The 15457-nt window shown below is 34.8% G+C and overlaps 1 protein-coding gene across 1 annotated transcript in view; it reads right to left on the minus strand.

Moving 5' to 3' along the window:
- The window catches only part of ABCD2 (ATP binding cassette subfamily D member 2), a 68140-nt gene that overhangs the window by 45391 nt on the left and 7292 nt on the right, over positions 1-15457 (minus strand). Inside the window, exons 3-5 of the mRNA XM_038577276.1 lie at positions 14571-14751; positions 3817-3938; positions 197-365 (exon numbers count right to left, since the gene is read on the minus strand). Of these exons, the coding sequence (XP_038433204.1) occupies positions 197-365; positions 3817-3938; positions 14571-14751 (472 nt within the window). The remainder of the gene's footprint in view (positions 1-196; positions 366-3816; positions 3939-14570; positions 14752-15457) is intronic.

Consider the following 15457-nt stretch of genomic DNA (forward strand, 5'->3'; position numbering starts at 1 on the left):
AGACAAGTTGCATAATTTTTTTATGGTAACGTTAGTCACCACTCCTTACATTGTGATGTTAACTTTAGGAATAACTGTTTTAAAAAGCCAATATTGGTTCTTTGTAACTGTTAAAAGCTATCTTGTGGAAATTTTTGGTTCTGTTGATAAAGCAAACATTTAAATATAGGAAAATATAAAACATTTGATTTAATACCTTTGATTTCCAACGTGTCAGTGAGGGGTAAATCTATGTTAGCTCCATTCTTGCTATGGCTTTCAGACTCTTGCATGACAGCAGCTCTCTTATAAATGCCTCTTTTTACTTCATCAAAGACCCAGAACATATTATATACTCGAGCCGTATAGCCTGCTAATTCTGTGATCTAAAAGCAACACAGAGAGGTAAAATAGAGTTAATGTACTCAAGATAGACTTTTAAAAAGATACGCAATCGTCTTAGTTCCTTGATTTAAAGATCCTATTTTATTACACATGAAAAAAAATACATCTGATAACTGTAAAAAGTAACAGTAAAAGGCTTACCAAGGGAGCAACATAGCAAGGTGTCAATATAAGTTTGATTGGAATTACAAAACCTGTAAAAAATTATTCATTCAAGTCAGGGTTCAAAATACAACATACAGATTTTACATTGTAAAGAATGCTTAAAGATCTTTCAGTCAAATTTCTGATTTGGCTCCATTTACAGCACAAATTTCATTCCCAGAAAATTAGAAATTTTGTGAAAAGCTTAAGGTCATAATGATCCTTTTTTTAGTATCTTTTTTCAATTTAAAATAAAATATTTTAAATAAAAGAAAAATATGTTTTTTTTCCTTATTGTAAAATGAATGTTTCTGAGTCAGATTGTTTGTCAAAATAGGGTCCTAAGCTTTACGTACCAAAGGAAACACCTGTCAGAGGATATAATATTGGGAGTGAGCTCAGAGAAAAGCTTCAAATCCTTTTCAGTCTAAATCCCAGAATTCCACTTCTTTTCAAGCCAACCATAATTTACATGATATGACTTTTATTGTAGGTGAGATTATAAAATGAGATAAATCTCTGCTTTAATCCACAAAACTCAATAGAATGGTGTCTTGCTCTTATTCTTCCAGTAGCCCAATTTAGGTTGAATCTCCTGCTGTCTTTCTATTAAAAGAACACCTTGTTAACAGGGTAACGTGAAAGGTGTCTCATCTCCTGTCAAGACCATCTTTCTCAGTGAAAAGGAAAGCACAAAAACCATTCCCTTATAGGAATATTTATTAGGAAATTGGTACCAATAAGCAAGGCATGGTTACTATTAAACTGTGGAATAAAACAATGCTGACATTGTGTAAGATCTATGTGCGTGCAAAACATAAGCCATAAATGAGTAGATGCTTCTATCAAAAGCCTTCTACTACATGTCTCCACTGCATCTCTACATGTTAATGTTATAACTATTTAAGGGGTAATTTCTAAAATGTTATCTTGAAGAATCTATTGAGTTCCCAAGGGGAGGAAAACAGGGCTAAGAACTAACAAAATACAGATTCAAAAAAACTAGGGTAAATATATTTATCTGCCTAGAGAAAAAAATCTGAAACTAAATGTATGGGTCAGTTAAAGAAAGGCAGGAGGTCATGAGTTAATACACTAGGATGCAGGGTGGAGTGAGCAGGGCATCTGAAAAAAACTGAGAACTTGACTGTGGACGAATTACTTTGGGATACATGGCAGGGAGTTTGTCCTCGGACTCTTATTCTAAAAAGGAATCTTGTTCCCTTGGAACTAGCAGAGAGAAGAGAGAAGGCAAGGTGCTTTCATGTGTTGTCACAGCGGTAATAAGATTCTTTAGAACTGAGCATTCTCTGATCCCAAGCAAATTTAGGGAGATAAAGCAAAATGCAACTATTTCCTGTATTGGATACAATGTAGAAAAACTAGGCAATATACTTTCTGCGACTTTAGATAGCAAACTATTTTAATATGAGATGGATTAAATTTTGATTTGTCATTTAATTTTAAGAAGAGATTTATTACATCAAAAAAACCTATCCCCAAAACTGTACCTCCAGATTATCAAAATTACTATTTGAAAATTTTTAAAAAGATTTAGAGAGAGAGTGAGAAAGAGAGACAGCACGAACAGGGGCAGAGGAAGGGACAGAGGGAGATTGAGAATCCCCAAACTGACTCCTCAGTTGAGCATGGAGCCCCAAACGGAGTTTGATCCCAAGGACCTCGAAATCATGACCTGAGCCAAAACCAACAGCCGCTTAACCAACTAAACCACCCAAATACCCCTGAACAAAAAATTTTAAATGGAGTTATTTTGGTCCTAAAAAATTGGTTTTACTTTAAAAAGAAACAAAACCCAATTCAATAAATCAATTACTGAATGAGACTGAAAACTTAATCAGCAAATCACAAACTTTGTTTGTTTACAGATAAGGAAACAGTTAAGTTTTAAACAGTTAAACTTTGTTACTCTTTTATATGGTCTATTTAAAGCTGATTTAATTGGCAGATGAATTTATAAGGATGCTCTGGTGATTCATATTATGACAAAAGCCACAAGAGCAATTAATGCTGAAAATGACTGGCCATGGGAATATCATGTATCTGAAATAAATAATTTCTGATTTTAATCCTGTGATATCTGCCAGTCTTATTACCATTTTTTCAGCAAATATTTCTTGACCACATACAATATTCCAAGCATTAAAATGAATATTATAAATGCAAAGATAAGTAAATCGTTGCTGCTTTCCACTCAGGATCTAGTGAAGAAATGTTAAATTATAACATGGTAAAGCACCAGAACACAGAGAAGGAAGCCCCAGACATTGCAGGGAAGGGGAGAATAAAGTAGAATCACAAGACAGTTTTATATGTGGTCAGTGAGGCTTGACTTGTCATGAAGGATGAGTAAAAGTTTGCAAGGTATATAAATAATATTATTGGCTAGCAGTTACTGAGTCCCTAAACATGTGTTTATTTTTAATTTTATTTTCATTTTTAAAAGAGATTTTATTTATTTATCTATTCATGAGAGACAGAGAGAGAGAGGCAGAGACATAGGCAGAGGGAGAAGCAGCTTCCTGTGGGGAGCCTGATATGGGACTTAATCCCTGGACCTCAGGATCAGGACCTGAGCCAAAGGCAGATACTCAACCACTGAGCCATCCAGGTGCCCCACATGTGTTGTTTGAAATATTCTAGGTGTATTAACTCACATCAATCCTACCAAGTAATGCTATTATCTCTACTTTACAGATAAGGAAACAGTCAAGGAACTTGATCAAGTTCACATACTTTGTAAATACTGGAGCAAGATCTTAAATTTAGGTGCTCTGTTTCCAGAATCCATACTTAATAGACTTTTTTTTTTTTTTTAGTTTAAAAACAAATATGTTATACTACAGACAGAAAAAGAGGAGTTACAATTAAGAGTGTAAAAACTACAGAGTGTTAGCAGCAATACACTTGGGAGTTGCTGTCCTTTATATTGATTATACTCTTAGTAATTTTTAGTAGAGAAAAGATATGTTTCTAAAATGCTAAGTAGGGATCCCTGGGTGGCGCAGCGGTTTGGCGCCTGCCTTTGGCCCAGGGCGCGATCCTGGAGACCCGGGATCAAATCCCACATCAGGCTCCCGGTGCATGGAGCCTGCTTCTCCCTCTGCCTATGTCTCTGCCTCTCTCTCTCTCTCTCTCTGTGACTATCATAAATAAATAAAAATTAAAAAAAAAATAAAAATAAAATGCTAAGTATATCTGATAATTTACATTTTTCTTGATTTTCATATATTTTATTTTAATCAATCTGATAAGAATGCCCAGTACCTCTTTGTATGATGACATAATCCTTTCAATAGCATCAGCTCCAGAGGCCAATAAGTTTCGAGCAGTGGTAAAGGCTTCTGTCCGTTCACTAACCATAGCTTGTTTTTGGCCATCCTCTAGATCTAAAAGCAAATTACAAAATTATTGAGTTTTTTTCACGTAATTGTTTTGTTTTTACAAATGAAATTGCAGCTAAAGAAACCATCTGTAAATATTCCATTAGTATTAACAATTTCCTAGAAATTTAATGAATTATTGAAAATATAGTATTTGTAGTAGATTTTACTTATTAAAGATTTTATTTATTCATGAGAGACACACAGAGAGAGGCAAAGATATAGGCAGAGGGAGAAGCAGGCTTTATGCAGGGAGGCCAGTGTGGGACTCGATCTCAGGACTCCAGGATCACACCCTGAGCCAAAGGCAGAGGCTCAACTCCTAAGCCACCCAGGTGTCCCTATAGTAGATTTTATTTAAAGTTTCCTCTTTGTCTGTTATGAATGAATAAATTTTAAAATCTTAAAAAAAATAAATAAAGCTTCCTTTTGTTTTGTTATTTTTCTAGGAGAGTTAGAACACTTAGTTAACAATTAAGACTAATTTTTCATTTAGCATTCTTTTAATCCTTTCCAAATTCAGGTCTCTACCCCTCTTATGGCTAGGCAATAAAATACTACTGTTTTGGTAAATAAAATACTAATAACTAGAATATAAGCAAATATTTCTAGTGTGGTTCCTTCAAAAAAGGAACCTGAAAATTGGCTGATCTTCATAATCTATACTCGGTTTATCTATTTCACCCAAACTGTATCTATGGTCCACAGCACCTCAAACATGCAATACTCTGTTTATCCTTTGGTATTTGCATATATCATTTCTTTTTACTTTAACCTACTTCCTTTCATTTTTTGCCTAGTTCTTTCTTCAAGAAAGTTAACTCTTTAATACAGTTTTCCCTGGAAAACCTTGTTTGGCTTTTCCAACGGACGATAAATTCCTTAAGGGTCAAGACTACATTTTGATTTCTTTATTCCCAGTACAAATCAGAGTGTCTAGCACATAGTACCCCTTAATGTATACTGAAATGGACAGATGGATGAACATCCTAAATTACTGTCAATGCAGAATTACAGGGAAGAGTACAAGTTAGGCTAGGTTTGAATCCAGGCTCTACCACCTACTGACAAATGGTTAAGATAAGTAGAACAAGCCAATTATCTTCTCCATGCCTATTTTCTCATGTCGATGAGGGAATTAATACAACTATCTTAAATAATTCTATCTCAAAGGATTGTTATGAGGCTTAAAGATGAAACACAAATGAAGTATTAGCCTAATCCATGGTCTATGATAAATGCTCTAAATGTTAGCTGTTATTATTTTCTCTAGTCATTATTTTATTGCAATATGTACTCAATTTAGTCTTATTCTTTTAATTTGTTCTCTACAGTCATTACTTTAGACTTCTCATCAGTATGATTCTCTATTTTGTTCTTCTATAAAGTATCTCCAAAGTTCTAAATTAAATACTATAAATTAATGAAAATATTATAATGATATAGATGGGCCTCCAAAGCTCTAAATGAAAATTAATGAAAATACTATAATGATATAGATAGCCAAAGGCCCATTTTGATATATATTTTTCTCTGGTTTATCTCAGTGTAAAGGTTTTTTTTCCTTCTCTATGACAATACAGATATTTAACTTGTGCCCTGCTAGGACCACCAGATACTTTTACCTTCACTTGTTCATAGACAGCTCAGCTGAGTTTGAAAGGGATCCATGCAAAATATAAGGTGAAATTTACTCAGCAGATATTTACCGAAAAATCTCATATGCAAGAAATTAGGCAAGGTGTTATAAGACATGCAAGGATAAATGTGATTTTCAGACTGTTTCCTTGGGGGCCTTACAGTTTGGTAGGAGAAAGAATATAAGTTCCTAAATAACTGTGCAGAGCAGTCTGTGATGAGAGTTTATATGCAGGGTTTGCAGGAGGCAAAAATCATTTCTGGCTGCAAAAGTCAGGAAATGCTTCATGGAGGAGCACACTGTGAGAGAGGCCTTGAAGACTATGTACAATTTTAATAGACCACAAGAACAACATAAGCAATGGCACAGAGAAAGGAAATTTCAAGCAATGTCAATTAAATGATCAATAGCCTAGTCTTGTTATGGTATGGAACGGTGTCAGGCACAGATTTCACTTGAGTATCAGAATTCATGGGGACCTTTTATGATAGTCCAATATGCTCCTAGCTCTACTGTCAATCATTGCTCTGAGAACTACCGTTAGGTCCCTTGAATTTACTTAGTTTCCCTAAGAATGATAAAAGAAAAAGGCTTTGAATGCTGGTAGAAGTGAGGAGTCAAAGACATGATTGGATAGATAGACTGGGAACGGACTGGGAACGGAATGTAGATATTCTTAAGTACATTTAAAAGTGTAATAAACTTTAGATAGCCACAAAAAAATGACCGAAGGATTTTCAGCAAGCTACCAAAATAATGAATTGCTGTATCAGTTAAATTTCTAAGAATAGTTTTGGCTCACAGAGAATCTGGCTGATGATCTAAAATAATTATGGAATTTTATGAATTTGGGTTAAAAGGGGTTTGAGTAGCAGCTTGCATCAACAGCCTCTGTTAAGAAGGAAAAACACTAGCACAGATGGACTTGTATTTGATATGGCATGGTACTTTCCATGTTGCTTTGGCAGATTAATGGGTTTTCTTCATGCTTTTAGCAACAAAATTACAAATAGCTGTGGACAGATTTCATTTGACTTTTATTCTACTGGTTGTTTCTTGGCAGGTACTATGAGTATGGTGCCAGTAGTATTTTGTCCTGCACACAATCGCCAACTGCATAACCTCTATGAAAAAGCCAGATTCCTTAGTGTCAGGATATAAATTTATGACCTCAGGCACTCACTTATTTTGTATCATAGGTCAACACATTTTATTTTCCTCACCAAATATTTTAGATATTTTGTCAAATGTTTTTCATTTAAGGATGTAATAATATTATATCTGCTCATTTTACTGCTACTTTTCAGCTCCACTATGAAAAAGTATTATATTGAAAATGGTGACATCTGTTCATTGAAAAGGTGAGAAAGGATTTAAAAACTAAGGTTATGTCATACACTTGTCAAAACCCATGCAACTGTACAATGCAAAGAATAAACCCTTATATAAACTATGCACTTGAGTTAATAATGCAAGCATATTGATTCATCAGTTGTAACAAATATACCACACAAATATAAGATGTAAATAATAGGAGAAACTGTGGAGGAGAGGGGATATTTGGAACTCTTTGTACACTTTCTGTTCAATTTTTCCATAAACCTAAAACTGCTCTAAAAATTATGTATTAATTTTTTAAAAAATAAAAAATAGGATATTCCTCTGTACTTTTTCTTTGGAAAAGAGTTTACTTCTTTTCATTGGCATTTTACCTTAATCGTCTTGACGAATCTCAGCAAAAACTTATGGTCTTCCCCTACCTCATACCATATATAATTATCAAATCTAACTGAAGATCTCCATGTGAAATGAAAAACCAATAAATTTCCAGAAGATAAAATAGGAGAATATCTTCATAGTCCTGGATGAGGAGAGTATTTCTTCAACAAAAATAAAACCACTAACCACACACATAAAAATGATTGATAAACTGAACTATGTTAAAATTATGAATTTCTCTCTTTTTTTAAAGATTTTATTTATTTATTCATGAGAGACACAGAGAGAGGGAGAGAAAGAGAGAGAGAGAGACAGGAAGAGACATAGGCAGAGGGGAAAGCAGGGTCCATGCAAGAAGCCTGATGCAGGACTCGAACCTGAGAATCTGGAACCTGCCCTGAGCCAAAGGCAGGTACTCAACGACTAAGCCACCCAGGCATCCCTGAATTTCTCTTATACACTGTTAAGAGACTAAAAAGGTAAGAATAGAGTGGGAAAACTAGTACTTGAGATTGTGTGTGTGTGTCTGATGAAAGTAACACTACAGAGTACATAAAAGCTTTTACAAATCAATAAAAAAACAGAGAAGTCAATTTAAATGTGAACAAAACACTCATTGGTACTTCATAAGAAGTATGGCTAATAAATAAATAAAAAGTACTTAATCTCATTAGTCATCAGGGAAATGCAAATTAAGGCCCCAATGATGTACTACTATGTACTCATGAGAACAGTAAAATGAAAAAGACTGACATCAAACATTGACAAATGTTTGTGGAGCAACTAGAATTCATATATACCATATGATACTATTTATACAAGTTTTAAACCCAGCAAACACTAATGTCAGTAATATAAGTACCTTTACTGTGGCATGTTGGGGGCAGGAAAAAGTGAGGATGAGATAGGGGGCTGAGGATGGGAATAAAACTGGAAAGGCGTGGGGGTTCTGGGATGAAGGTATGTTTCTATCTTTTGTGAGTGGTGATTTTGTGTATGTGGCAATTCATTGAGTGGTACACTAATGATTGGGTCCTTTATGGCATCTATGTTATATTTAAAAATTATAGCTACTTAATATACGTATGTGACATAGCTAATTAGAGCTAAAAAGTATGTCTTTCATATGTTTTGCTAATTACCGTTACAATAATTGGTCAACAGGAGAGGAATTATATCAAAATTGACCCACAGGGATCCCTGGGTGGTGCAGCGGTTTGGTGCCTGCCTTTGGCCCAGGGCGCGATCCTGGAGACCCGGGATCGAATCCCACGTCGGGCTCCCGGTGCATGGAGCCTGCTTCTCCCTCTGCTGTGTCTCTGCCTCTCTTCTCTCTCTGTGTGTGACTATCATAAATAAATAAAAAATTAAAAAAAAATTGACCCACAATATAAAATTGTACTCCAATAATTTGACATTAGAATATGAGACACTAATACAACAAGAGTTATAGACATAATCTTTTTAGAGGTATATTTTAGGAATAAAAAACATCACCCATTGTTACTAGGTGATGATAAAGTTCACTTCCATTCCAAAAAAGCAGTTATCTCTCAGTTGCTACTTTTGAAGTGCCACCTTACGCTAGCAGACCACCTACAGGCAGACATGATTGGCAGTGCTAGAGGCCTAGAGACTTTCTTCCCTGTTACATGTCTGCGATAAGGTCTGTCAGGAGGGACCTATAAGCAGCTTTCTTTGGCCTTGCCCAGAAGTGTTCTTGATATGAAGAGAAGAAAAATGGCCTATAACATTAAAAATCTGAGAAGATACCAAATGGCCAACAGACACAGAAAAGATGCTAAACATCACTCATCATCAGGGAAATGCAAATCAAAACTACAATGAGGTATCACCTCACACCTGTCAGAACAGCTAAAATCCAAAACATAAGAAACAAGTGTCGGCAAGGATGTGGAGAAAAAGGAACCCTCTCACACTGTTGGGGGAAGGCAAACTGGTGCAACCACTGTGGAAAACAGTGTGGAGACTCCTCAAAAATTAAAAATACAATTACCCTACAATCTAGTAATCTCACTACTGGGTACTTACTTAAAGAACACAACAACACTAATTCAAAGGGACACATGCACCCCTATGTTTATAGTAGCATTATTTACAATAGTCAAATTATGGAAGCAGCAGAAGTGTCCATCGATTGATGATTGGATAAAAAAAGATGTGATATATATACACAGTGGAATATTATTTAGCCATAAAAAAGAATGACACCTTGACATTTGCAACAACATGGATGGAGTTAGAGATTTTAATGCTAAGTGAAAGGAGTCAGCCAGAGAAAGACATATACCATACGATTTACTCATGTGGCATTTAAGAAACAATACAAATGAGCAATGGAAAAAAGAGAGAGACAAACCAAGAAACAAACTCTTAACTATAACGGTTACCAGATGGGAAATGGGTGGGGGAGATGTGTGAGATAGGTGATGGGGATTAAGGAGTGTACTTGCCTTGATGAGCACTGGGTGATATATGGAACTGTTGAATCACTATATTGTACACAGGAAACTAGTATGTTAACTATACTAGAATTAAAATTTAAAAATTGAGATGATAGCTCCCAGTTAACTATTTTCTTAATGTAATTTAAGTCTCTCTTTATATTTAATATAAAATAAAGGGGGTAATATCCTCTAAAAAAACAAAATAGAAAATATACATAATTATTCCAATGCCTCTTTTTCAAACATTTGGTCACATGGTTACTTAGTGTCAAACTAACTTAAATCTCTTCTAGAGCAAGTTCCAATATAGCTAATATGGAGGCAGCATGATAAAGGGGAAAAAGGCAATACTCTAGGAATTATATAGCATCTTCTATCCTTAGTGCTTCTGCCAACCATGTGTGTGACCATAGGCAATTCTTGGGCCCCAGACTAGATAACTTGCAAGCTCCTCTTCTGATGGGAAAATGGCATGATTCCATATGCAATTCATAACGTGAACTTGAATATAAACAGAATCCTGTCCTTACCATAAGATTTCACATAAAGTTGTAGGTAAATGGTATCACAGAACTACAGAACTAGTTTTCTTTTCTTCTCCAAAAAAAAAAAAAAAAAAAAAAAAAAGGAGAAAAATTATGCATGCTCTTCCTCCTATTGGCATTTTTACCTCTGATTTGCTAATCATTTCCAAATGTGTTGCTCCTTTAATGACAATGGCCATGCCAGCAAACTCTATTGAACACTTCCTATGAGGCAGGCAATATTCTAAGTTTTACATATGTTATTTTCTTTAATCCTTGTAACAACAACCCTGCTATAATTTCCCCCATTTTGGAAATGAGAAAATTGTAGCACAAAAGGGTAAAATGATTTGCTCATTGTCATAGTCTTAGTAAGCAAAAGAGCCAGGTTTGAACTCAGAAAATCTGACTCCAGTGCCCACATAGTTAGAATATAATAAATATTAATAACTGCTTTCACCTAAGTTTTTATTATTTGCCAAGGACTGTTTCAAAGCACATTAAATACTTTATATATAATATTATAACAATTCTTGAGATGTATGTTATCTTATCCCTATAGTTAGGGTGGGAAAACTGGGACATAGAAAGCTTATGTAACTTTCTCAAGGATAGATAAGTATTAAATAACAAATCAAATTTGAACAGTGGCCTGCTTCTCTTTATTCTTTTGTCTTTCTTTTCTGTATCCTACTTTTCTCCTTTTCTCTTTACCATACCTCTCTTATTCACCCATTTTTTCCATGTATTTTTGTCTTTTTAAAAAAAGATTTTATTTATTAATTATGAGAGACACAGAAAGAGGCAGAGACACAGGCAGAGGGAGAAGTAGGCTCCATGCAGGGAGCCCAATGTGGGACTCGATTCCGGCTCCAGGATCACACCTTGAGCCAAAGGCAGATGCTCAACCCCTGAGCCACCAAGGCATCCCTGTATTTTTGCCTTAAAATACAGAGTGTCATGTACTTGATTCATCTCTAACAATGCAGGGCACAAGTGTAAATTAAGATTGAAGAAAAGATTAGAATATACAGCATATAAACCCAAGACCTAAAGCATCCAAGACATATCATTATCTTAAAAAAATAAGTAATTTTATCTAAGTAGAATGGTAATTTAATATATTCATGTGTTAAATTATTGTCGGTCAAATATATTAGTAAAAAAAAGCATATAAACTTTATAAGTAGGAATGCCTGGGTAGCTCAGCAGCTCAGCCTTTGGGTCATGGCATGATCCTGGAGTCCCAGGATCAAGTCTCCCATTGGGCTTTCTGCATGGAGCCTGCTTCTTCCTCTGCCTGTGTGTGTGTCTCTCTCTGTATCTCTCGTGAATAAATAAATAAATATCTAAAAAAATAAATATATAAAAATAAACTTTGTAAGTAGACATGTAGTAACTTTAGAAATTACAGAAGATGGGGATCCCTGGGTGGCTTGGCGGTTTGGTGCCTGCCTTTGGCCCGGGGCATGATCCTGGAGTCCCAGGATCGAGTCCCGCATTGGGCTCCCGGCGTGGAGCCTGCTTCTCCCTCTGCCTGTGTCTCTGCCTCTCTCTCTCTCTGTGTCTATCATAAATAAATAAATAAATAAATAAATAAATAAATAAATAAATAAATAAACAAATCTTTTAAAAAAAGAAATTATAGAAGATATTGAGCATACACTCATAATAATGCTGACATCTGAATTCATTTTTTGTCTATGTAATTGTCATATCACTTCTCTCTGTATAAATTGAAAGGAAGCTTTAAGAACTACCTTGTTCATTTGTAAAAATGTAATTATAATCAAAATTTCTACTTAAAATTTTAATGTTTCTTTAGTTTAATAAGATCTTTTCAGGATTTGTAAGATTTATATTTAAACATCTTATTACATCACTTAGGGAAGTAAGATTGTTAGATTCTTTGCATACATTGTTTACTTCTAACTGGTCTCTGTGGGGTTAATTTGTCACCATTAATAGCTGCATTTTCTCTGTTCTATGTTGAATACTTCAGGGTTTTCTAATAAGACCAGTGCTTCCAAGGACTAACAACTACACCATAATCTTGACACTGGGGTTATCTCTAATATACTTTATATATGAAGATTTAATCCATAAATTTAAAGAGACTCACTATGAATATCTGATAACTTTGTCAAGTTTCTTAGTAAAACTAATCTTAAGATCATAGAGTGGTTGTTTTTTAAGATTTTATTTTATTTATTCATGAGAGAGAGAGAGAGAGAGAGAGGCAGAGACATAGGCAGAGAGAGAAGCAGGCTTCCTGTGAGGAGCCTGATGCGGGACTTGATCCCAGAACCCCAGGATCACAACCTGAGCCAAAGGCAGCCACTCAACCACTAAGCCACCCAGGCTCCATAGGTTTATATGTGTCTTTTTTTCTCTGAATTCTTTTGAAAAAGTAATTATTTCATTATGGAAGGATTATTACTGAGATGCCTGGGTGGCTCACGGTTGAGCTTCTGCCTTCAGCTCAGGGCATGATCCTACGATCTGAGATAGAGTCCTGCATTGGGCTCCCTGTGGGGAGCCTGCTTCTCCCTCTCCCTATGACTCTGCCTCTCTCTCTCTCTCTCTGTGTCTCTTATGAATAAATAAATAGATCTTTAAAACAAAACAAGACAAAAAGTATTATTACTAACAATGCCCTTTTCAATATAAAATTATTAAAATGATTTTTTAAAAATATGAAAACAGATAAAATTTGGTTTTCCTAGTGGTTTAAATACATTGGTTTAATCAGTTAAGTTGTGGAAGCACTCATCACAAAGGATTGACAAATCTTAATTTATTAAAATGAACAATTTTAGGTTAAGAATGACTCAAATTTGACAAATATTTTTATAAGAATTGGTTAAAGCATTAATGCACTGTTTTAATATATTAAAGAAAAGGTAAATTTGTACTTCTTTTTGTTAGATGACCTCAAATAATATTGATTCTCCATTTTTATACCAAAAATAACTGTAATATAGTGTGAATTCTGTTACACTATCCTTAGTCTTGCCCTTTGTTTGGTAGGTAATGATTGTCACCATACATCAAGAACATCAAGAGCATGCTCTATAGTTTATAAACATTATTTTACTAAGTCCTCTCAATGACTCTCTGAAGTAACCTTTCTGATTTTCATTTTGTAGATGAGTAAACTGATTTTTAGAAAGTTTAATTCACATGACTAAGAGGATACAGGCAGGAAGAGGGGAAAGATTTGGGCAAAGCTCTGTCTTATGACAAAGCCCGTCCTTTTCTCTCACGCAACACCTAGGTCAATTTTGGTCAAGAGGTTTTTAAAGAAGAGGGAGAATTTTTTTTTTTTTTTTTTTGGAAGAAGAGCAGAAAATGATGCTTCTTTAATTAATCCCCCCCCTGTTCCTGCCAATTACAACCCAAACTTTCACCTCATTTTTTAAAAAATTTTTTTATTTATTTATGATTGTCACACAAAGAGAGTGAGAGAGAGAGAGAAAGAGAGAGAGAAGCAGGCTCCATGCACCGGGAGCCCGACGTGGGATCCGATCCTGGGTCTCCAGGATCGCGCCCTGGGCCAAAGGCAGGCGCCAAACCGCTGCGCCACCCAGGGATCCCCTATACAACATTTTAATGTTGTCCTTCTTGCCCTTACCTTTTTTAGTTATCCCAAAGGATGAAAATGTTGGTAAAAATCACTGGGACAGTGATAGAATAGAATTAGATGCCTGCAACTTGCTAACCCCTGCTTCCACAATGCCACTAATTCATGTTACATAGGACATTTTCTGTTATTATCTATAAGTAGAGGGACCTTGTTCCATGGCGCGAAACACTCCCTGCAACAATATTCCTGGTTTGTTCCTGTAGTCAACCAGTTCCTCAAATCACAAATCAGGAGCAATCCAGTTATAGAATATTTATAGACGAAAACCATAGGATGTGCAGAACTGAAGTTTACAACACATGGGCTCGTATAATACTCTTTTTGAAGGTATTGATTTGTTTTGAATGTAAATGCAAACTAGAGAATCATTTTGTGTTAGGCAGAATAATTAAAATTGCTCAAGGCCAACTCCCAGAAACACTGCATCAGACATCTCTGAAATATCTCAGAACTAGAAAAGTATTTTGAGCCACTTGTGTTTTTTTCTTATACGCTGATTGCAAAGTCTGCCATTGTTTCTGACTAATAACGACCATAGAATAATAACTGCATACACAGTTTCAGTCACACAAAACCACTAGTGACACCTTCAAGAGAACTAATCTTAAACATATACTTGAGATTGAGCATAAATATCATTACCACCATCTGCAAAGCCAGTTGCAGTGATAATAGGTACAGCCACCATAATTAGTCCACTGCTGCTCCAAACATACTTCATCAAGAATTGCTCTATCATGATGTACCACAAACGTTTGGATAAAATGAGGTTCATCTGATCTGCTAAAGCTTTGTAACTTTTCTGGAGTTGCTTCATTTCTACCTATGGAGGGAAAAAGAGAAGAATTGACCCAGCATGAGATACAAAATTAAATATTATATGTTTGAAGACATGCAATTTTGTTGTATATCTTCATACAACAGATTCAAATTATGTTTGAGTACATGTTATTTTGTTTTACTTATTATAGTATTATCTATGAGTCTAACAACCAATAAAATGGATCAATATAAGAATTAGCCATTACTGTCCAGTTTTGGTCACACCTATATTATTTTAAAAAATTATATTAAAAAACTATGATATTCAGTCAATATAATGTTAGGTATAAGATACATATTAGTGATTTAGAGTTATGATTTCAAAATTATATGTGTAAGATGTTAAAATTAAATAATATCCTATAAGACATGAATAAACAATGTTAGAACCTTATCTTTTTTGATCACACCAAAAATATCTAAAAATAGAGACATGACACATATATGTGTAATTAGACTGCACTTCTGAACTAACTCAATTTACTGGATTTTGTCTTAAATTCAAGAAGCCTACAGCATGCTATAATTTACATCATTGAGTTCAATGATTCAAGAGGAATGACCAATCAGCATGGTTAATATAACACATGAGACCAATTTTCAAGTGGGAGTAGAAGTCCTAAATTTGCTTTAAATTTTCTTCTTCAGATTGCTAGTACTTTAAAATTTTTTTGATAATTGATGATGCTTCAAAAATTAAATAATTC

This window comes from Canis lupus, chromosome 27 (genome assembly GCF_011100685.1).
Source record: "Canis lupus familiaris isolate Mischka breed German Shepherd chromosome 27, alternate assembly UU_Cfam_GSD_1.0, whole genome shotgun sequence".
NCBI classification, from domain to species: Eukaryota; Metazoa; Chordata; class Mammalia; order Carnivora; family Canidae; genus Canis; species Canis lupus.